We start from the raw sequence: 25,252 nt of genomic DNA, 5'->3' as shown, positions 1-25,252 counted from the left end.
GCCGCCATGTTTGGTCCAGGAAATCGGAAAATTGAATACTCACCTTCTGTAATTTTCCTTTCCTGGATCAAACGATGGCGGCATACGAATCCCTACCTCTTGTCCATTCGAGGATTCACCAGAGTGGCAAGAGGGGGTGTGTTCTTCAACTTTATTATGTGAACTATCCTATCGGGGTCAGCGGGCGGGGCCTATACCCATATGTATGCCGCCATCGTTCGATGCAGGAAAGGAAAATTACAGAAGGTGTGGAAAGTATTCAATTTTCCGATATTCTTTCAGAGCTGCCAGCAGGGTTAAATACATACCTCCCCCTCTAGTCCCCTCCCCCGCTCCTCCTTGGCAGTGCAGGAGCACCAGTCTTTCCGTAGACTGCCACAGCTATTCGGAAACCTTCATCTGCGTGGCCTCGGCCCGCCCCCAGCTTGGCAGCCACCAATCAGGCCTCAGCCACTACAATTTATTTTCAGATAGCGGACTTCATTGCTAATAATTGCATTCATGGCAAGGATTCACTAAGGAGTGGCCTTGGACCCCACAGTGGACCATGGAGTGGTACCTCATATAAATACAATACCAACTCTGTTTCTCTGTTTACAGATTTAGCTGTTTAACTGCATATGTTCACATCTATGAGATCCAGATAAGCTAAACCCTAGTGGTAGTGGATATCTATGGGCTTAATAAGTCAGTTTGACAGCATAGATAGGCAAATTCTGATTTAGATCAAGCCTTCTCTACAAATCTGCTCAAATGGCAGATGCTCACAAATACACCAACATAATTATACAGCAAATATTCACTTTCTCCAGTGCTACACTCTATAGATGAGGCCAACGGGGCAGCAGGGGGGCGTAGTGGTTAGCTCTCTCGCCTTGCAGCGCTGGGTCCCTGGTTCGAATCCCAGCCAGGGCACTATCTGCAAAGAGTTTGTATGTTCTCCAGGTGTCTGTGTGGGTTTCCTCCGGGCACTCCGGTTTCCTCCCACATTCCAAAAACATACGGATAAGTTAATTGGCTCCCCCTAAAAAAAAATTGGCCCTAGACTACAGTACTTACACTACATAATATAGACATATGGCAATGGTAGGGATTACATTGTGAGCTCCTTTGAGGGACAGTTAGTGACAAGACAATATATTTATATACAATGTACAGCGCTGCGTAATATGTCAGCGCTATATAAATACTAAATAATAATAATAATAATAATAATAATAATAATAACTAACTTACATTGAGTTGCTGGTCATTCTGGATGAGGGCCGGAAACCCCCTAGCAGCGTACTTCCCAGCCACCACTTTGCACGTGACGTGCCACAGTGCTCGGTCCAGTAACCACGCTGGCTTCAGGTGTGGTGAGTTTACTAGGTTGTATGAACACTCTGGATGATCTTGAATCCACTTACTATTTGCAGCTACATAAAAAGTACAAAACGAATGAAAACAGTCCCCCGTCTGTAAAATGAATGTATATCATATAAAAGCAATATGTTTCATCCAACAATAAAGCTGAACTCTCAGCAGCAATCCAAGCATATACAGATAGTTACCTGCCCCCACATCAATAGGTTAGAAATTAAAATGTATAGTAAGTATGACACGAATCCATTTACAATTTGGCTCACAATATCTTCAAACCCAGCAGTCATAGAGTAGAAAGCTCAGTCAGTATAACTCACTTGGCCTTTTACATAAGCCTAATATCCCCACTTACTACCTTTGGCTATCCTTTAAGGGTACCTGAAGTGAGAGAGATATGGAGGCTGCCATATGTATTTCCTTTTAAACAATACCAGTTGCTTTGCAGTCCTTCTGGTCTCTTTAGCTGCAGTAGTGTCTGAATCACACACCTCAAACAAGCATGCAGCTAATCTTGTCAGAAACACCTGATCTGCATGCATGTTCAGGGTCTACGGCTAAAAGTATTATAGGTATAGGATCAGCATTGCAGTCAGGCAATTGGTATTAATTAAAAGGAAATAGTAATGGCAGCCTCCCTCTCTCTCTCACTTCAAATTCCCTTTACCTTCCTACTATAAATCACTCTCCCTAGCCCTGAGATTAACCCTTTCCCTGACAAACGCCTAAATGCTACATTCAGTCCAAGATTATCATTCATGATTGATTTAGCTGACAGTCTACATGTGTAGTTCAACCCCTAGATTAATGTATCATCCTAGTTTAATCTCGGCATGCACCTTAACTACTTCACCCCCAAGGGTTTCTATCCTAACGGACTAGAGCAATTTTTGCCTGTCAACGCTCTTCCCTTTCATTTGCCAATAACTTTTCAATTCTTACCAAGACAAAATGATTTATACCTTGTTTTTTTTCACCACAAATTAGGCTTTTTGGGGGTGATATTTGTTTTCAGTAATTACTTTACTTTCTATGCATTTTAAAGGGAAAAAACATGGAAAAAATACACAATTTCTCCAATTCCATCCCCTATAGTTTTAAAATAAACAATGCTACCATACATAAAACCCACACATTTTATCTGCCTATTTGTCCTGATTATCACAAGATTTGAATTATGTCCCTAGTACAAAGTATGGTGACAATATATTATTTGGAAATAAAGGTGTATTTTTTTCTGTGTTGAGGTTTTTGTTTTCTCATTGCACACTACCAATGATTACAAGCCCTTATTAGCAAAAATAGGAGTATACATATTTAAAAAACTCAGTCGCTAAAGTAACTATTTATGTATTCTCTTTTCACTATTGTCACTTTTGGGTTCTTTTACAATTGCTTTATTTTTGTACAAAGTATATGAAAATATCAATTTTACTACTTCTCATTCAGCTTGCAGCTAAACAAATTAAAATGTCATAGACCTCCGATCTCAAACACCCCAAATAAATTCTATTCTCTCATTTATCACAATTAAAATGATACCTTATATATATAATCAGATAACTTTTTGGCCATGCAATACACGGTTAACCATGAGCAGAACCAACTGATTTTTCAAGCCTATTTTTTGCAACAAAAGCAAAACAGTCATTCCTTCTTAGAAAAGCTCATGGAGCGTCTGAACAGTTAACAAAAGCCATAAATGTCACCGCTCTATTTTAGAGTCCTAGATCTACTCAAATATACATATTTTGTAACATTTGTACTTATACGATTTTTTGCTAAAATTGTACCACAACTTTGAAAATGGTATTTTTTTTTTTATAGTTTTTTTTCAACTTTGGCACAATTTTTTTTTTTAATGACTTGGTCCTCAGCGCTCGAACACCCCGAATTCTATACTCTCGCTTGTCACAGTTAAAATCATAACCTTTATAAATAATCAGTTAGGTTTTGGGCACACGGCAGACTGTTAACTACCAGTAGCACTAAAGGCCCTTTTTTCTCACCAAATGTAACAAAGTCATTCTTTCTTATCAAAGGCCATGGAGTCACAGAGCATTTGATACATGTCATAAATGTTACCATACTGAAAACTAGAATGGGATCATCCCCCGGGAGTGTTCTGCACATGGTCAGTACAATGTTTTCTCCTACTGCGCTTGCAACTCCTAGAGGCGGGAGCATGATCGAGGATGCGCGCAGCCAGGGCCGTGCAGGTGCAGTCACCGGCAACTGGCTCTGTTGTTGGAATTGAAACTAAGCCACTGCGGGAGACCAAAGGATCGTTCCAGGACATTGTGGGTACAGGGCGGCTGCAGGGAGATGGTAGAAGCCCCAGGAAAGTGAAACTCTTTTCATTAGTTTAGTTAAGGTTTCCTTTAGGCAAGGAAAACACTATACGCGTATGGACACGTTTTGCCACGGCCGGAAAAACACACACAATTCAACAGTGCGCACGCATCCGCTTTGGCATGTGCACACTAAGGCAGGGAACACACTTGTAAGGCCGTGTTCCTGTGCGATTCCGGGTCTCGGTCGGCTTTTGTATTAGTGTTTAACACAAACATTTTTCCGTGAATACTTCCCCATTTACGCGTTTGTGCCGTCATGTACTGTATGCGAATATGTGTGTTGTGTGGAAAAAAAGCAGAAAGCTGTGTGTTATTTAAAATATTAGGGGGGACAGTGTTGGAGTGGCGATGCAGCGGATGCAGCATCACAATTCCGTTTCCGGATCGATTTCAGCATGAAATTGAACGGGAATCGGCCTGTGTTGTATGGGCAAGCAACAGATCTCTCTCCGATCAGAGAGAGATCTGTCTCTTGGTCGATCTGCCCATACATCGTCTAATGTATGGGCACCTTTATTTTAAACAGAAGATTATAATCTATCTCCTAGGTGAAAACATAGGCTATAAAGTGAATTGAATAAGGGCCATACTCACTTTAAGGCCTCTTGCACACTGCAAGTGATTCCGATTCAGATTCCGCTTTTTAATCAGTTTTTACATCCGATTCTGATTTGCAGTTTGCTCCCTGCACACTGCAAATCGGAATCGGATGTAAAAACTGATTAAAAAGCGGAATCTGAATCGGAATCACTTGCCGTGTGCAAGAGGCCTAAGGTGAGCATGCAGTGCTTCTTGAGTCTTCTTCGGGCATGTATACTACTAGCACACTACTTGACAATTGTACTATTCCCATTAACAGCCAGTATTGAGCTGAATACATGTTTTGATGTATAATACAGAAGAAAAACACCATTCATCAGCTACAGAACATGTGATTATACCTGTGTGGTTATACACAACATCAGTGATGCTCATCATATTCCACTGTGTTCTCATCTTTTCCACCAGTTTTCCAACATCCTCCCAGGTATACGTCTTTCCTGGCTTGGAGAACTCGGGATTCAGCTGTAACTGATCAGCCAAAGAATAACAAGACCGAGATTTCCCCAGAGTCTGGAGGGGTGTAAAATGTACCATATTGTAACCTAAAATGGAGAAAAAAAAACTTTTAGAGTGTAACGCATCTTAAAACAAACCTACCTTTCCTACCTTATTCCCTAACAGTAACTCTCCTTAACGGTAGAAACCTACCCTATGTTCAAAGAGAAAAAGAGGCTACAGGAGCAGCTCACCATGGCCATAAAACATTTAACTTTTAATAAGATCCATTATAAAAAAGCTGACATACAATCATAGCAATAATAATTGTGATACTTATCAGGCACATGCGTTGTATGAGGTGCGGAGGAAACCTAACCTATACTCACTTTTTATCATCTTCATCCTCAGTGCTAAATGCAAGCACTAGGGACTACAATATTAATAAATAGCACTTCAGCTAAATAACAGCCAATCACCATCGCTAAAATCAAGCACATAACAGACAATTTCTTTATAGCTGGAGGCAGCTTTTGGCTATTATATACAGTGGGTTGCAAAAGTATTCGGCCCCCATGAAGTTTTCCACATTTTGTCATATTACTGCCACAAACATGAATCCATTTTATTGGAATTCCACATGAAAGACCAACACAAAGTGGTGTACACATGAGAAGTGGAACGAAAAGCATACATGATTCCAAACATTTTTTTACAAATAAATAACTGCAGAGTGGTGTGTGCATAATTATTCGGCCCCCTTTGATCTGAGTGCAGTCAGTTGCCTATAGACATTGCCTGATGAGTGCTAATGACTAAATAGAGTGCACCTGTGTGTAATCTAATGTCAGTACAAATACAGCTGCTCTGTGAGGTCCTCAGAGGTTGTCTAAGAGAATATTGGGAGCAACAACACTGTGAAGTCCAAAGAACACACAAGACAGGTCAGGGATCAAGTTATTGAGAATTTTAAAGCAGGCTTAGGCTACAAAAAGATTTCCAAAGCCTTGAACATCCCACAGAGCACTGTTCAAGTGATCATTCAGAAATGGAAGGAATATGGCACAACTGTAAACCTACCAAGACAAGGCCATCCACCTAAACTCACAGGCCAAACAAGGAGAGCGCTGATCAGAAATGCAGTCAAGAGGCCCATGGTGACTCTGGACAAGCTTCAGAGATCTACAGCTCAGGTGGGAGACTCTGTCCATAGGACAACTATTAGTCATGCACTGTACAAAGTTGGCTTTTATGGAAGAGTAGCAAGAAGAAAGGCATTGTTAACAGAAAGCATAAGAAATCCCGTTTGCAGTTTGCCACAAGCCATGTGGGGGACACAGCAACCATGAGGAAGAAGGTGCTCTGCAAAAAACGCTATGTGCGGCAGAAAACTAACACTGCACATCACTCTGAACACACCACCCCCACTGTCAAATATGGTGGTGGCAGCATCATGCTCGGGGGGTGCATCTCTTCAGCAGGGACAGGGAAGCTGGTCAGAGTTGATGGGGAAGCGGGTCAGAGTTGATGGGAAGATGGATCGAGCCAAATACAGGGCAAACTTGGAAGAAAACCTCTTGGAGACTGCAAAAGACTTGAGACTGGGGCGGAGGTTCACCTTCCAGCAGGACAATGACCCTAAACATAAAGCCAAGGCAACAATGGAATGGTTTAAAACAAAACATATCTATGTGTTAGAATGGCCCAGTCAAAGTCCAGATCTAAATCCAATCGAGAATCTGTGGCAAGATCTGAAAACTGCTGCTCACAAACGCTGTCCATCTAATCTGACTGAGCTGGAGCTGTTTTGCAAAGAAGAATGGGCAAGGATTTCAGTCTCTAGATGTGCAAAGCTAATAGAGACATACCCTAAAAGACTGGCAGCTGTAATTGCAGCAAAAGGTGGTTCTACAAAGTATTGACTCAGGGGGCCAAATAATTACACACACCCCACTTTGCAGTTATTTATTTGTAAAAAATGTTTGGAATGATGTATGATTTTCGATCCACTTCTCACATGTACACCACTTTGTATTGGTCTTTCACGTGGAATTCCAATAAAATTGATGCATGTTTGTGGCAATAATGTGACAAAATGTGGAAAACTTCAACCCACTGTAGCTGAACACTGGCACTCAAAGCAAACAGTAAAGGGTGAAAAAATGCTCACAACGAGTAAAACCCCATGAGTGCTAGCGTACACTATGCAGCACCCACATAAATGGTGCTGAATCTAGCAGGTTTGTTCAGTGCACCTTAAAGGACATCTATCAAAGTTAACTAAAATTCTAAATGCCACATATATTTTCAGTAATTACTAGCAAATAGCAATACAAAGGCTTTTTTCATTGTTTCATTTGTGTGAAGAAAAAATGACAGAGAACAGTTTTCACTGTGGGCATTACTATGGAGTGCTGTGTTCAGGACATCCAGCATACAGAGTGTTCTCACTAGGAGTAATACTGTGACTGAAATATCTTCAGAATGATAGAAAGCAGAAATATAGTTTCAAATAGTGATCGTGTGTATATACAGTAACTCATCACCAACAGCTCTGTGGTGTTTCTGAGTCTCTCTGCTCACCGAGTCTAAAGGTGCAGTGTTCTCCCTAGGATCAATCAGCCGGGCGGAGCGCCCGGGTAAATTTAATTACCGCCCGGCTGGTGAGATTGCATGCCCCGTTGTCACTGTGACGCTGTGTCCCTGTCACCGTGAGCAGCGCTCGCCGCTAACGAGTGCTCGGCTGTCAGGATGCGCTGCTTCTCTCCTGCTTCCGAGATCTCGCGCTTTCCGGCGAGCTGGTGCTGTGATTGGCTCTTATGCGCTGAGCCAATCACAGCACCAGCTCGCCGGGAAGCGCGAGATGTCGCGCTGGCCGCCGACTGCAGAGCCGTGTGTCTGTGAGCTGTGCAGAGACGGGGAGACAGGTATGCACACAGCTCACTGTCGGCTTGAAGCTGAATCAAATGTTATGTGCGGGCTGCTATGTGCGGGCTGTGATCAAATTCTATGTGCGGGCTGTGATCAAATTCTATGTGCGGGCTGTGATAAAATTTTATGTGCGGGCTGTGATCAAATTTTATGTGCGGGCTGTGATCAAATTTTATGTGCGGGCTGTGATCAAATTTTATGTGCGGGCTGTGATCAAATTCTATATGCGGGCTGTGATCAAATTCTATATGCGGGCTGTGATCAAATTCTATATGCGGGCTGTGATCAAATTCTATATGCGGTCTGTGATCAAACTCTATATGTGGGCTGTGATCAAATACTATATGCGGGCTGTGATCAAATTCTATATGCGGGCTGTGATTATATATACTGTATACGCAATCTGCAGGCTGTTATGTTCACTGACCATGGATATGGGTTGATGTGCATGATATCGCCGGGGGGAGGGGGCTGCTGGGAGGGTAAATGGGGCGTCATGTGATATTGCAGATAGTGTGCAAGGGCTACATATAATGATTATAATATATTAAAGGAAGTGTCCTAGGAGTTAGTAAACAAAGGTTTACTTCCTACAGTCCCTGGCAGCCATCCTGCGCCCTCGCCTGAGCTCTGGCATCCCGGGATCCTCCCCGTTGGAGATACCGACTTCGCCAGGTCGGCATCTACTGCACCTGGTGTCAGCGTTCTGCGCAGGTGCAGTAGATGCCAGACAGACAGGGTTGCCATCTGAAACGGAGGAGATACCGGGACACCGAAGCTGCGGCGAGGGCACAAGACTGCTGCCAGGGGCTGGAGAATGCCCCTTTGGTAAGTAGATCTTTGTTTAACTCCTTGGACATTTCCTATAATAAATTGATTATATGTGGCCCCTGCACACTATCTGCAATACCCCACAACCAATGCAACTGGAAACTAAATGGTAAAAGTGGACAGCGATAGAGAGACGAGCGTACGCTAGGCTGCGGTAGTGCAGCATAGCGTGCTCTGGTAACTTACGCACGCCGCCAAATTTCCCCGTGCCGACCCACCCGGCTACTTTTTCATGCCACCCGGCTGGAAAAAAATTCTGGGGAGAACACTGAGGTGGCCACTAATGGTCCAATTTCTAGTGAAAAATCGTTCGCTACACCATCAACGAACCAATTTTTGCTTCTTATCTATCGCAACCAACCAAGAAAATCCAAATTTTAGCTTGACAAAAATCCATTTTATTTATAGTCATTCATAATCGATTGTGCCCATCAACTGAGATTATTTTCAACCAATCCGATCACAATTTCTGATCGCTCAAATGATTTTTTGCTAGAAATTGGACCGGTAGTGGCCACCTTAAAGGAGTTGTCAGGCAAAAATTAAAACAAAACTTTACTCAGCTGGGGCTTTCTCCAGCCCCTTGCAGCCGACTGTCCCATGCCGTCACCTCCGCTCCCTGCCGCTGTCCCGCTCTTGCCGCACAGTGCAAAGGCCGACCGCGGGGTCGGCCTTACTGCGCCTGCACGAACCGGCGCTGTCAATCATGGTCACGTGGTCCGCAGCGAACTGCGCAGGCATAGAACTATACGCCTGCACAGTTCACCGCGGACCACGTGGCCATGATTGACAGAGGCAGTAAGGCCATCCCGCGGTCGGCTTCTGCACCGTGCGGCGAAAGCGGGACAGCAGCGGGGAGCGGAGGTGACAGCGTGGGACAGTTGGATGCAAGGGGCTGGAGAAAGCCCCAGCTGAGTAAAGCTTTTTAATTTTTGCCTGATGACTCCTTTAAGTAAACAGTGTTTACAGCCAGGAATAGCCCCTTCTGAATGGGGGGGGGGGGGGGGGGGGCGTAAGCTTCCAAATCTGACAGGAATAAATGAGACTCCTCTTTAAAAGCGGTTTTATAGTTGCAAAAATCTTGCACCTATTCTTATATAAACTGTGATAAAGCAGTGTGTGTGAAAAAAAAAAAAAAACGGTATATCATTCCTCTGTGAACAGTGACAGAGAAGTGTAACCTTCCCACATGGTATGGCTTCAACATGGACACTGACTCAATTGTTACAAGCTGTAATTATTTCACACGGGCTGTGTTGAGAGACCTGCAAAAGGCTTGTGAGTGATGCTGGCTAAAAGCTCTATAGGTATGTGGGGTTTACAGAAAAACAGTTTATCTGATAGTTGTTCTTTAAGCAAAAAAGCTATGCAGCCAGTCCAGCAGAGAGGGGTAGAGAGAGGCCTGTAACAACGGACAGTGAATTAAACAGGAATGCTAAGTTGTGAATCAAGATGATGCCATTTATTGGCTAACTTGGAAGAAAAAGAATAAGCTTTCAGCTGATAAGCCTTCTTCAGATTCGATTCCAGGAATGGAGTCTGAAGAAGGCTTATCAGCCGAAAAACTTACTCTTTTTCTTCCAAGTTAGCCAATAAATGGTATCATCCTGATTCAAAACGTTTTGCTTTTTCTGATGGCTAAAACGGTACAATTCTCACTGCCACCACTGGGTTTAAATTTAGTATCTTTACAATTACAGGTATGTACTTTTAGGTTGCACATTACATATTACTACTTCTATGGTAGTGCTACATGCTTTCTCTGATTTTACTTATACTGCACTTTAGCAGTAAGTACTATGTTACCTGACTCTCTGGCCACTTTCAGTCTGTCCTCCCACTCATCGAATGGCCCCAGGCATTTAGCAAGATAGGTCTGCAGGGTAACACAATCCAGAGGGAGGACATGATTATCCATTCCCGCTCTCAGGACTGGGTCCACAACAATGTAGCCTTCCCCACTTTTCTGTCCACTGCAAAAGAGAACAAACATTTTAGATAAAGTCTGTTGCAAGAGCCTTATGAGACACAGATCGATGAATATTGCAGGGAAAGCAGCATGGACTGGGTGTTACAGCTTCTAGTGAGTACTTAAAGGGACCCTGAACAGTTGATAAAAATGAAATTGGTACTTACCTTGGGATTCCTCCAGGCCACCGTAGGCCGTTAGGTCCCCCAGCGTCCAACTGGCTCCTCCCCGGGTCCCACTGGCGGCTCCTTTACCGGTGACTTTTGGGCGAAGTGTCAGCCCAACACTTCTTGGACCGGAACGCTCCACGTGATAACGCCGGCTGCTATGCATCATCACGGCAGCCGGTGTGACAGTCCTGGGCATGCGCGGTTCAGAGTTAGAAAACCACACATGTGCAGGACTGTCATGCCAGCCACCGTGATGACGAGGACCATCCTGGTCCAGGAAGTGATGGGTGACACTTCGCTCAAAAGTCACTGGTAAAGGAGCTACCAGGGGGGCCCCAGAGAGGAGCCAGAAGGACGCTGGGGGAACTTGCGGCCTACGGTGGGCTGAAAGGAAGCCCCAGGCAAGTACCAATTTCATTTTAATCCACTGCTTAGGGTCCTTTTAAACTAAAGAACTAAAACAGGAGCAAGGAAAGCCTATGTACGTGCTTCAGAGGCACCAAAGTGAAATAAAATTAATAAAATGACTAAATACAATTTAAAAATAAAACTTACTCCTCTTGAGGAAAAAGTTTAATGGTGAGGTTAACCGAGGTGACATGTGACATGATGAGAGAGACATGTGTGTGTACAGTACCCAGCACACAAATAACTATGCTGTGTTCCTTTTTTCTTTCTCTGCCTGAAAGAGTTAAACATCAAGCATGCAAGTGACAGTTTCTGCTCGGGTCGGGACTGGGTTGGACTATATGCATAACCCTCACTGATAAGTAATAACAGCCATAAAATACTTTCCTGTCAGTAAATGGCTTCTGGGAGCAGAAAGAGATAAAAAGGGTGAATAATTAATAGATTTGAGCTCTAGCATACTTCAATGAAGGTGTCACTGAGCAGAGACAATTAAACAGTAAAAACAAATATAAAATAAAACTTGGGGATATCTAAAAAAGTAATTTTTAGGAGAGAGAGGATAGATGCAATTGTTTTTCTCATCAGTTTATTTTCCCCTCGGATGTCCTTTAACCTCTTGAGGATCCTGGGCTTAAAGGAATTATCAGGCAAAAAAAATATGAGTTTCACTTACCTGGGGCTTCTACCAGCCCCATGCAGCCACCCTGTGCCCTCGTAGTCACTCACTGCTGCTCCGGTCCCCCTCCGCCAGCTAGTTTTGTTTTTGTCGACCTCGGGGTCGCTGGGATGCATTGTATACATTTTTACGCATTTCCGCTGGTGCAGGAACATTAACACATACGTTTTTACGTGTGAGGCCTCGTTCAGACTATACGCGCTGCCGTCCGCATTTTGGCAGCGCGTATAGTGTGCGACACGCAAGAACGGTAGAAGGGCATAGACAGCCCTTCTACCGTTCCCATCATATGCGCTGCGTGGCAGCGCGATTGCGCTATCGCGTGCTGCACGCATTTTTGGGAATCGCAGCGCAGATCCCATTCATTGTAATGAATGGGATCTGCAGTGCAGCGCATAGGAGCGCAGATGGCGTGCGATCGGACGCGTTGCGTTCCAATCGCACAGCCATCTGCGCTAAATGATGTGAACGAGGCCTTACTGGTTCAACTTGCAATTGACCCCCTTAAATACTCTTTCTCATAATTGGATACACCTGTGTATGTAGGTCAGGGGTCACTGAGAATACCAAGCCAATTTGAGTTCCAATAATTAGTTCTAAAGGTTTTGGAATCAATAAAATTACAACAGTGCCTAAATGTATGCACCTGCCTAATTTTATTTAAACAATTATTGTGCAATTTCTGTAAATCCAATAAACTTAATTTCACTTCTCAAATATCACTGTGTGTGTCTCCTATATGATATATTTAACTGACATTTTTTATCGTAACAACCAACGATTTATACAGGAAAATCATGAAAATTAACAAGGTTGCCCAAACTTTCGCATCCCACTGTAATATGCCCTATTTCATGTAGGTTTTTCTAGTCGAAAATTCCAAGCAAACCTAATGAGTGAAAAATGTCTTAAAACTGCTAGGCAGTAGATGTTCGAGTCTAGGACAAATCGTCTGGCAAGGAAAGGGTTAATAGTGCATTGTGGTCTGGTTGGAGACAAGGGCAGATGGGTTTCCACCACAAGCTTCTGTGGGAAATGCATCTGCTGGAATTACCATGCAAATCAGATTTTTGCTTTGCACCCATATTGTGTTGGAACTGTTGCAAACTAACAAGCTTGAATGGATCCTTTTTATATCATAGGATGCATTGACTGTTTTCGGGATCCAGCAAAACAGACAACATGTCTGTTTAGCTTTGTAATTGGGACCCGAGCCTTTGAATCATTTTAAAACCTTTTTACTTCAACTCAGCCAATCAGCATCTGTACAGAGATTGTTCTAAAACTGATACCTGAAACTGAAGTGTGCACTTTGCTTTAGTTCTGTATTGATGGGGCTGCCATAAAACATAACAGCCAGAGGCTGGTTCCACATATGGCAGATGAAATCCATATATATAAAAAAGATTTTTTATAACTTAACAATTTTATTTTATGTTAAAGGAGTACTATCGACTGAAACAACTTTTTTTTTTAATACTCTATATTAGTGTACACATTACCACTAGTGCTAGGGGCACTTTATTTATTCACCCAGGTCTCTCTCTCACTATCCCTGCTTAAAAATTCATTTTGTCACACAGCTCATAGTAGTTTGGGTCACCCTGAGCTGCTTGGTTACTCTGTCACACAGCTCACAAATATATTTCACTGTGTCACTCACAGCATGCAGCAGACATGAGGAGAAATAGGCTGATCTGAGGTGGTAACAGGTAACTAAATGAGCTGGAATATTGCTGGAATATAACTAGCTATACCAGGAGTCTGTGTTTACACTCAGACTGGCTGCCTGCTTGAGGCGATTCACTCCAGGCTGCATCCACTTTACAAGCTGCTGAGAGGGGCAGACCACTGTCTACAATTAGCATTATTAGTATCTTTATCAGTCAAGAGAAGCAAAGATAAAAAACACACATTGCTAGAATCTTTAACCCCTTACCACCATATCAATAAGATTCTTTCAGCAAGGTGATAATTAAACTATAAACTTAGGAGTTGATAGCAACTCCCCTGTGCAGAGACATGGTCTAGCCCTCTGGGAGCTCAGTATTAGATACATTTTGTATCCAACACTGACGCCAAAACTGACGGAGGATTTTACAGCTGAGAGGAACAGATGTGTGAGGAATCAAATTGCTCCTAGTACTTGTCCTAATGTGTGCTACAACATACAGCATTTAAAAATAAATGCATACATCGATAGTATTCCTTTAAGCAATGCAAACCAATATAGCGTGATTTATGAACTATCTTTTGTAGAACAAAGAAATATGAAAATAGTTATCAGCACACAAGTTTTCTGATACTTACGAGTGATCAAACCTATACTGAAATGAGCCAGCAGTCTTCAGATCCAGACTACAGAACTTGTCCGAGTCCTCCTCTCGGCCTGCTGGGTTTTGCCATTCCAATCGTCGGAAAGCATGGCGGTCACAGGCGGCACCAGGCAGAGGATAATTTGTGTATACCGCCACATCCTTCCCCTGAAGAGTGGGGCCTAGCCTAAATTGTAGCTCGAAGCCTGAAATAAAAGAGGATATTAAAACAGCGCGACCTTGACAGAGACATTGGAAAACTGTATTGATTCATAATGTATAGCACAAGGAAGTAACAGCTGCGTTTTAGTAATTTCCAACATAAATATCACAGAATGCTCTTTCTCACACAGGGAGTTTAAAAAGTGACCCTGTAGAACATTCATGCATATGAATACAATATACTATACTGAAAGAGATACTGTATGTGCGGTTATTAAAAACATCTGGTTCACAATAAAACAGGGGATTTGTACCCATAATCCACTCCAGGATCACCAATGCAAAATCAGATTCAAGTCATCATGTAAGCTACCTGCAAACAGTATGATAAAGCACTAGAGCCAATCAGTGGTGCATCTAAAGGGGTACAAGCATGGCTCTTGCTTTGGGTGCCCCAACACCATAGGCGCTGTACCTGCCCCCTCCTTACTTGTGCTGCGCCACCATACTGGGTGATGCTGAGGGGGCTATTTATACTGGGGGACACCTCTCACTACCTATGGTGGGATGGCAGCCTAAACTGGTTGGCTACCTATATTGGGAGAGTTAATTCTGGCTACCTATACTAGTGAGCGACCTCTGGCTATCTGGCTACTTATACTGGAGGGCTAACTCTGGTGATCTATACTAGGGGCTACCTCTGATTACCAATACTGGGGGGATCACTCTGACTACCTATACTGTGGAGCACCTCTGTACTTTGAAGACACCTCTTGATAGCCATACTGGTGTGACACCTTTGGCTACCTAATACTGGGGGCAAATCTGGCTACATAATACTGGGAGGAGGGGCACCCCTGGCTATTTGTATTGGTGGGCCTGTATACCTAATAGTTTTTGGGGGTAATACTAGCTACCTAATACAATCTGAGGGGCACAAATAGTTCTGTTATCTGGGGGACATTCCCATTTCATTTATGTATGTGGTGGGCACTTGGCTACTTAATTGTTTTTATTGACGCATGTGGCTATTTAATTTGTTTATCTTGAGGCTATTGGTTGCCCAATTATTTTATCTAGCAGTATGTGACTACATCATTACTTTATCTGGATGCTTGTGACTACTTAATATTTTTTACTAGCTGAAGACCCGGCGTTTTCCGGGAATGACTGTTCTTGGATCCGCCCACTTTTTCTAAGCTTAACACACAGACACTCAATTACCAAGTTTGTAAGCTTTCGGGTTTCTCTGCATCAATAATTCTAATTTTCCCATAGAAATGAAACAGATGTGATTGGCTGTTTGTGGTTCGGCCCCCTTTTCTGAATTTGAACCCCAGTCACCCAATGACCGACTGTACCAGGTTTAAGGCCTCTGCTATTGACAGTGCAAGAATGGCCAATTTATTTAAATATTCGCCTTGAAAATCAATAGGTGAATTTTGTAGGTTTTTGCAGAATTCAACCACTTTTCTGAATAGTAATCCTAGTCAACCAATGGCCATCAGTGCGAAGTTTAAGAACCCTGCCATTAAAAGTGTAAGAATGTCTGCAGTTTACATTTTCCCAGTGAAATGCTTTTTGGCTCTGCCCACTTTTTGTAACCTTGACACACAGTCGCTTAATGACCAAGTTTGTGAGCTTTCGGGTTCCTGGCATCAAAAATGTGTGAATGGAAGCAGTTTATCCAGCTAAGAAATCTGACTGGCTGTTTGTGGCACTGCCCCTTTAGTGAATTTAAAAACCAGTCACCCAATGACTGACTGTACCAGGTTATAGGCCTCTGCCATTAAAAGTATAAGAATAGCAGCAGTTTAAATATTCCCCTTGAAAATCAATAGGTGAATTTTGATTGGCTGTTGTAGGCTCCACCCACTTTCCTGAATATTAATCCCAGTCACCCAGTGAGCAAGTGTACCAAATTTGAAAACCCAGGGATTAACAGTCTTATGGTGCCCATACATGGTATAACTTTTGTCATCCAATCTTACCATTTCTATGTAATATAAGGTAACTGCCTAAATTATTATTTAAGTATATTCACTTAATTTACCCTTATACTACATAGAAATGGTAATATTGGATGAAAAAAAAATTGTACCATGTATGGGCACCATAAGAGTGGCTGCAGTTTACATTTTCCAATTGAAAATTATTGCTCAAATTTGATTGGCTGTTTTTCACTCACTTTCCCCAAATGTTTAACCTGGTCACCAAGTGACCAACTGTGCCAAGTATGGGGACTCTGGCTTTATTACTGTGAGAACCCAGAGATGAGTTTCAATTTCACAGAAAATTAACACAAATGCATATTTGTGCTTCACAAGACTTTTTATTATTTAAGATTATTAAAAAGTTTATTTCCAATTCAATTTAAAGCCAGCTATTTCCAAACATGACGTGAAGCTGAAGCACTTATTTACAAGTTTGGAACCTGTGGAGTACAGACTGTCTAGAAAGCTCCCATTTTGCTGAACAACTAATTAACTGCACAGAATAGGAGTGTGTTACTTATTTTCCACACCTGGACTTATCTGCTGACTTCAAGCCAATTTTGACACTCTCATATTGCTCTCTGTTGGGATGTTTTACATGATCACATGTAAGCAATAAATAAACCTTTTCTATCAATCCCTGTAAAGTATAGAGCTCAATTGAAGGGAGCACATTTTCCCTGCAACAACAATGTTGCAATTTAATACTTTGTACAACACGTACTATTCCACCTTGTTTAATCCTTTAGTAATTCTCCACATAAATAAATGATAGCAGTAACAGTCTGCAAAAATGTAGTGACACAAGTTGTTGCAAGTTATTTTCTGTATTAGTATAAGCAGCCTGCCAAAAAGAGGGAACTGGGATTTCAACAACCTTGAGGTCTGCCAAATCAGAATAACCATTAAACTGTATGTGTTCCTGTCACACAGCATACAGTATATAGCTAGACAGCAAATGACATTCAGGTTATTGTGAGGCAAGGGCCTGACACTGAAAGGTCACCTCCAGGTCCTACGCCAGCCCACTCACTGTACTCTCCACTAATATTAGCTTGTGCTGCAAGGGTATATGCCACCGGTGTCCTGTTTCAGAGGTTGATGACACCAAGAATATTTATCTCAAATTAACTTGCCCTTTCACCATTCAAGAGATGGCGGCAATGTAAAAGCCCGGGATAAGGTCAAGCGGTTGTATGGCACTAGTGTCCTCTATGGATGAAAACGTGTAAAATGCTCTATCAATTAATCACACCTCTCCTTAACCTAAAGCAATAAGATGTTTACACAGCAAGGACTCTGCTTCCTTGTCATTACAAATACAACAGTCTATAAATAGTAAATCACAAACACTGGGTCAAAACACTATTCTAAGAAAAAAAAAAGAACACTGTAATCCCAAATAAAAGAACTATAATTTCTATTGCTATAAATCAGAAGTCTAAAACATATAGACTGTTTTCCAGGTTTAAGGTACCCACACACACATCAATTTCCCCACTCGAATCCCTGCAGATAATTAAATGTCCAATTATTCAAATTAAAATCGTTTTTTTTTTACTAAACCAGGAGTGGTGCAGAATAATGGCACATAGTACTGCGGTTCAAATGATTTTCTATCTATTAGAAATGTATGTGCTGTGTGTGGTAGGAATAGATTCATTCTGAATGTAGTATGAGGGTTTCCCTATAATCTGCTCATGGTATTCAATATTTGTTGACCCTAAAGGTGGCCACACTCCATACAATTAGATGATCCAATTTTACACCAATTCGATAAATACGATCAGTTGTACCAAAAAAAAAATTGAAAGCTTTTTTTAATTAGTTCGAGAATGCTTCTCTAATTTGCCATTTTTATTCAACGAAAGAAGATCGGAAGTGTTGGATTTTTTTGATCAATTTTCATGAAAATCGAGTGGTGTAAGGTAGATTGTCAATTTTTGAATTGAAAAGATATTTAAAAAATTGTATGATGTGTGCCTCCTTAATACTACATGGAGGTGGTAAAATTGGTCAGTGATTGGCCAATTATCATTGAAAATATTTACTTTTAGTATAGTAAGAGATTAGACCTCTCAGCTGCATTTTCAAAGCTGCATCTGAGTGAGCCATACAGCACAGCACTATAGAAAAACAATGCTTTTAAAGGTATGACCGGCAGGGCAGTGCTAAACTCACAGCACTAGCCTTTTAAACGTTTTTTAATGGTAAACCTTGCTTCAACTTTCCTACATGTAAGCATGTAAAACACAGTTATTCCACAGAGTTCATCACAGAGACTGTGATGTGGGACTGTCCAAGTGGAGAATAAGTGACAAGTTCCTACCCTGTGCAGCGCATGCACGATTCATTCTTTTGAAAAATGTGCATACACAGAATACTCCCGTAGTTGGGAGCGCGATCATGTAGGCACGCAGATGGGACCACAAATTCACATTCAGCTGGACTGGAGTTCCAGTCGCAGATATTTCTGAGCTGGCAACAGGGCAACGAAGTGGACCCAGAGGACGCCGAGGGCCCTGACACCAGGGGTGCTTCTAGCCATTTCGTCACTCCAGGCAAGAAAACCTGTAACACAATTGTGTGATGTGGCCGGCATTTCACCATAAAATAATCGTGATAAAATAATCGTGATGTGGCCAGCGTTTCACAATAAAATAATCATACTGCAGCAATGTTTAAAGGGAAGGTTCGCGCATAATAGAAAAAACAAACTGCACTTACCTGGGGCTTCTTCCAGCTCCTGGTAGTCGATCGGTGCCCTCGCCGCAGCTCCTCTCCCTCCCGGCAGCTCCTCTCCCTCCCGGCGTCCAGCGGTGAAGAAGGCAGGTCGGTTTCCAGGTCGGCTTCGATGCGCTCCACGGCGAGGGGGTCACGTGGTGTAGGGACGTCATTGGGTCTCTACTGCGCAGGCGCAGAACTACTGCGTCTGCGCGGTAGAGACCCGATGACGTCACCTACACCACGTGACCCGCGCCGTGGAGCGCACATGATGCCGACCTGGCGAGGTCGGCTTCTTCACCGCTGGACGCCGGGAGGGAGAGGACCTGCGGCGAGGGCACCGTTCGACTACCAGGAGCTGAAAGAAGGCCCAGGTAAGTGCAGTTTGTTTTTTGTAGTATGCACGGATCTATCCTTTAACTAGAAAACTATCGTAATGTGGGAAAGCGTTTCACTAGGAAATAATGTGACCAGTGGCGCGCAGCTCCCTGATGTGCCTGCAGCCAGCTGAAAGTCCCGTGCTGAAAGGCAGAGAGCATGGCTACGGGAAGATGGCGCCCAAAGCCCTGTACTGGAGACACAAATAGTATCCAGAGCAGGGATTCGGACGCCATCTTCCCATAGCCCTGCTTTGACTCCTCTGGCTGAGGTAAGCTGCGGGAAAGTGAAAATGGTGTGACGTCTATTAGAATACAGCCCTATGTGTCAGGACCAGGCCAAGACTTGGGGGGCACCAGCCTTGGGGCACAGAGCCCTGAGGGTGCATCTCTGTTTCCCCTCCCCTGGTCATTGCAGTGTCACAAGTAAAACGCTGTAGAAGTTACTCACCTCTTGGTGCTGGGATCTCTTCAGGCATGACAGAGTGTCTTCTCTATGAATCCCTCCAGCGGCGCACGTGTTGCCACTAGAGGGAGTCAGAGATGAGACACTGTGACATGGCTGAGGTGATCCCAACACCGAGAAATAAGGTGAGTAATTTCTGCAGTACTTCTATAGCGCTCTGCTTATAATGTGTAATAAAAATACTGTGACTACATCTGACCATCTAACCTGGGAAGAGGGCTGCCTAAGTGAGAGGGATGTGGAGGCTGCCATATGTATTTCCTTTTAAGCAATACCAGTTGCCTGGCAGTCCTGCTGATCCTCTGCCTCTAATACTTTTAGTCGTAGACCCTGAACAAGCATGCAGATCAGAGGTTTCTGACATTATGGTCAGATCTGAGAAGATTAGCTGCATGCTTGTTTCTGGTGTTAATCAGACAACAATTGCAGCCAAATAGATTAGCAGGACTGCCAGGCAACTGATATTGTTTAACCTCCCTGGCGGTAAGCCCGAGCTGAGCTCGGGCTATGCCGCGCAGGGGGAGATCTCAGCCCCTGGTGGGGCGATTTCTGTGCTGTAAATTGCTGTGCGCGCAGCCAGCACTTTGCTAGCCGCGCGCACAGCTTGATCGCCGCCGCTCTGCGGCGATCGGCCGCACGCAGCGGCTGAAGAGGGCCCCCCCCCCGCCAGAGCCCTGCGCTGCCCGGATCAATGAATTCCGGGCAGCGCTATGGGCTGGATCGGGTGAGCCTGACGTCAGGACGTCGGCTGACGTCCATGACGTCATCCCGATCGTCGCCATGGCGACAGGAGAAGCCAAACAGGGGAACTATACACGTTCCCCTGTTTGCTATAGATGCCGGCGACGATCGGACTAGAGGGCCACATGCGCCCTCTAGTGGTGTTTCATGTAGCTACCACTCTGGTAGCTTTACATGAAACAAAAAAAAAAAATTTAAAAAAAAAAGGATTTTTTTAATAAGGAAAAAAAAAATTAACCGCCAAGGAGGTTAAAAAGAAATATGTCAGCCTCCATATCTCTCTTTCTTTAGGTTTCCTTTAAAGAAATGATATATGAATTCCTTTAAAGAAAACCTGTAACGCCAAAAAGTTTCCCTGGGGGTACTCACCTCGGTAGGGGGAAGCCTCCGGATCCTAACGAGGCTTCCCCCGTCCTCATGTGTCCCACAGCGGTCTCGCTCTGGCCCTCCGAACGGCGGGGATGTAAATATTTATCTTCCCGGCTCCAGCGCAGGCGCAGTATCGACTCTCCGCTTGGAGATAGGCGGAAATAGCCGATCACTGTCGGGCCGCTCTACTGAGCAGGCGCAAGTCTCCCGCGCCTACGTAGTAAAGTGGACCTGACGGAGATCGGCTATTTTCGCCTATCTCCATGCTGAGAGCCGCAACAGCGCCCCGCTGGAGCCAGGGAAGGTAAATAAATTCAGCTTGTCAGGCTTATCGAACCTGGATTGCGGGACACTTCGGGGGACCCAGCACCGGACTGCCTGCAGCTACAGCAGAGGGGGAAGCCTCATTGGGACCCTGAGGCTTCCCCCTACCGAGGGGAGTACCCCCCAGGGGAACTTTTTTTTTGTTACAGGTTCTCTTTAACCACTTCGTCCCACAGGCTATTTTACGATTACCACCAAGGGCCATTTTCACCTGTCAGCACAACTCCCATTATTTTGGCCATAACTGTGTCACTGCTTATCACGCCTAAATGATCTATATTCTGGGTTGTTGTTTTTTACCCAAATTAGACTTTTTTTGTGGGCAATGTTTGTTTTTAAAGAGTAACTGTCAGGCATAAAATCAAACTTCAATTCTCTATTTTTCTCTGGTAAACAAGTAATAAGGATGCTAACCAGGCAATCAAAAAGTTAATAATGACTCTTTCTTTTCTTCTCCATAGAACATCATTCCCCAGGTCCCCTTAGTCTAATTTGGTACATTGCTGGACAAAAATAAAAAGATTATTCAGATGCCTACAACTGGTCCTTTCACATCAAAGATGATGTGTTGCTTCCTTCATCTATATCCAGATCAATTGTTCATTTAGTTTGTTTTGCGTATGGCCATCATGAAGCCGTTTCCATGACAGCTGGCAGCATACAGAGCAGAGTGAAGAGCAGAAATATGCTACCATCAGGACCTTCAGGGCACACATGATCTCTCTCGCCTCACTCCTGAAACTTACCACCCCTGGAGTTACCCATGACCTTCATACACAAAGCCAGTAGCATAAAACAACATACTACTCAAAATGAAGTCCAGAAGATAGCAATATTATACTTAAAATTTCAATATTATTGTATACATTCACACAGACACAATCCTGTATGGGACAGGCATACACACCATCCAGTATTACACACACAATACTATACAGTAAACACATGCAGTCTCCCTCTCCTCCCCAGCACACTTACTACGGGTCTGAGGATTATAAGCTTTCCCCAGTGCAGATCCTTCCTGTAGCGTCATGTTTCTCCTTTCGTGCTGCAATATGTAAAGAGGAGGAAAGTGCACAGACTTTTCCAGGCGTTCACTTCAGTGTACAGCAATGAAGCTCAGCACTGATCTGCTAACTTCACAGCAGGCTCTTCAGGCACAGAAAAGGTGAAAGTAAAATGGGCCTGAAGGCTTTTGAGGAGATTGGACCCTGGCAATGTTGTCACCTTGCACCCTTCCAAATGAAAGCCTTGTCGCTACAGACTAACAAAGCGCTGTGCAGAAAAGCACTACTGATCCATGCATAGGTAAGTGATGGATGTGATCTATTTGCATAGGGAATGTCATGGGTTGGGGCGAGTGGAGGTGCTCAGTGTGAGGGGTAATTTACAGTAACTTAAAACATATGACTGTGCTAACAAAATATATGGGTCACACGTGCCTGGAGCGTGCCTCAGACCCAGTTCTACACATGGACCCTCCAGTCATTGTAGTGGCAGAGTTATTATTGGTAGGATAGGTCAACTACTTTAAGAGTTCCTAAGTAGACACATGACATTCCCATCTCTTCTAAAAGCACCATGCCCTTTACTAACATGGCTTACAGCTTATTTAAAGGACAACTCCAGACAAAATATAAAAAGAGTAATAAAATATATGTATGCAAGGTTACATTGTTTGCCATGTTGATTTTAATGTTGAAAGTTTTTAGCTTTCAGCAGGAAATTAAACCATTCTTGGATAACACCCTACTTGAATGGGTTATGTGCTACAGGCTAGCAGCTAGCCAAAAAAAAAGTCACATTCGGTCAGTCATGGGAAACGGAGTTGTACATTTTAGTGAGACACTGGTACCTCTAACTCTGACTAAAGTCCATTCACCCTTTCATGTCTTAAGTGTGTTTTTATACACTAAAACGTACTAACACATCTCTGCTATTATTTTTATGGTGCGTCTCATATCCGTGCTTTAAAGGAATACTGTAGGGGGGTCGGGGGAAAAAGAGTTGAACTTACCCGGGGCTTCTAATGGTCCCCCGCAGATATCCTGTGCCCGCGCAGCCACTCACCGATGCTCCGGCCCCGCCACCGGGTCACTTCTGGAATTTCAGACTTTAAAGTCGGAAAACCACTGCACCTGCGTTGCCGTGTCCTCGCTCACGCTGATGTCACCAGGAGTGTATTGCGCAGGCCCAGTACGGTCTGTACATGCTCAGTACGGTCCTGGTGACATTAGCGTGGGCGCTGCCGGGCAGGCGCAGTGGTTTTCAGACTTTAAAGTCTGAAATTCCAGAAGTGAACCGGAGGCGGGGCCGGAGCATCGGTGAGTAGCTGCGCGGGCACAGGACGTCTGCGGGGGACCATTAGAAGCTCCGGGTAAGTAAAACTCTTTTTCTCCCGACCCCCTACAGTATTCCTTTAAATGTGTCACTGAACAATAATGCATTATACATGCATTACTGATTTTGTCTTACTGTCCTCTTGGGCCACTCTGTTCTCCCACAGTCTGACCTGGTAAATTCCCCAACTGGCCCAGTTGCACTTCGCAGTCTGCTAAGACTGTGTAGGCACAGAATGCTCCCAGTCACGGCCAGCTGACTGCAGGACAACAGAACCGCCCAGGAGGACAGTGAAGAAGCCCACGGCCTACAGGGTCCTGGAGGAGGACTCAGATAAGTGTAAATGTTTGTCTTTCTGTTGTCTCAGGTTTCCTTTAACCACTTGAGAACCACAGTGCTAAACCCCCCTAAAGACCAGGCTGTCTTTTCTGTATTTGACCACTGCAGCTTTAAGGCCAAGCTGCAGGGCCGCACAACACAGCAGAGGAGTGATCCCCCTCCCTTTTCCCCTTACCAACAGAGCTCTCTGTTGGTGGGGTCTGATGCCCCCCCCCCCCCCCGTGTTTATTTATTTTTCTTATCAATATTTATGTTATTTTTATTTATTTATTTTTACTATTTCTTTATTATTATTATTTTTTTAAACCCTCCCACTCCCCAGCCAGCCAATCCTGCTGATCGGCTATCATAGGCTCCTGCCTATGAGAGGCGATTACTCTCTTGTCCCCCAGGGGGAAAGCCGTGTCATACGGCTGTCCCCAGTACATCGCTGCTGCCGATCCCAGCGCTGTACATGTAAATAGACGGCGATAACGCTGTCTAACAGTCTTAGACTGAAGAGGGGGCGGAGCTCCGCCCCCCGAGCAGGAGATGCGCGCGCAGGATCTCCTGCAAACTACAGCCCCAGGACTTGACGCCAATCGGCGCTAGGCGGTCCTGGAGCTGCCGCCGCGGCCACGCCCGTGGGTGTGGAGCGGTCTTAAGGTAGTTAAAACACATTAAGGGCTCAAAGCCACTAGCAGCCTTTTCTAAGTGCTAGTGATTTGAAAAAGCTCTTGCTCTTGCAATGCTATGGGGATTTTTATAAAATCACATCGCTCAAGTGGGATCACACCCATAGCATGACATTAGAAAGACCTGTTCAAATCAGGGCAGCACGGTGGGGTAGTGGTTAGCGCTCTCACCTTGCAGCGCTGGGTCCCCGATTCCAATCCCAGCTAGGTCAACATCTGCAAGGATTTTGTACGTTCTTCCCATGCCTGCGTGGGTTTCCTCCGGACACTCCGGTTTCCTCCCACATCCCAAAAACATACAGATAACTTAATTGCTTTTCCCCTAAATTGGCTCTAGACTATGAAACATGCACTACACAATATAGACATATGACTATGCTAGAGACTAGATTGTGAGCCCCTCTAAGGGACAGTTAGTGACAAGACAATATACTCTGTAGAGGCGCTGCATAATATGTCGGCGCTAAATAAATACTTAAAATAAATCACAAAGCGCTCAGAAAAGCGCTCCTAGTGGGTTCCAGGCCTTCAAGCACATTGAAAATAACCAAAAAATTCATGCTCTATGCCCAAATTGACAGTTGACGGAAAGTACCGTAAATAATTTCTCTGTGTTTTACTATGCATAACACGACTTGACTTATATACACATTAAACTTATGTTTACACATATGTTTACACTTAT

The 25,252-nt window shown here is 43.9% G+C and overlaps 1 protein-coding gene across 5 annotated transcripts in view; it reads right to left on the bottom strand.

The window, feature by feature from the left end:
* Nucleotides 1-25,252, bottom strand: part of AGL (amylo-alpha-1, 6-glucosidase, 4-alpha-glucanotransferase) — a 144,510-nt gene that overhangs the window by 75,376 nt on the left and 43,882 nt on the right. For all 5 annotated transcript variants that reach the window (XM_068239967.1, XM_068239968.1, XM_068239970.1 and 2 more), the window contains exons 3-6: nucleotides 14,053-14,263; nucleotides 10,323-10,489; nucleotides 4,658-4,861; nucleotides 1,237-1,418 (exon numbers count right to left, since the gene is read on the bottom strand). In XM_068239967.1, coding sequence (XP_068096068.1) covers nucleotides 1,237-1,418; nucleotides 4,658-4,861; nucleotides 10,323-10,489; nucleotides 14,053-14,263 — 764 coding nt within the window. The remainder of the gene's footprint in view (nucleotides 1-1,236; nucleotides 1,419-4,657; nucleotides 4,862-10,322; nucleotides 10,490-14,052; nucleotides 14,264-25,252) is intronic.

Source organism: Hyperolius riggenbachi, chromosome 6 (assembly GCF_040937935.1).
Source record: "Hyperolius riggenbachi isolate aHypRig1 chromosome 6, aHypRig1.pri, whole genome shotgun sequence".
NCBI lineage: Eukaryota > Metazoa > Chordata > Amphibia > Anura > Hyperoliidae > Hyperolius > Hyperolius riggenbachi.
This window is presented reverse-complemented; position numbering and strand designations above follow the sequence as displayed.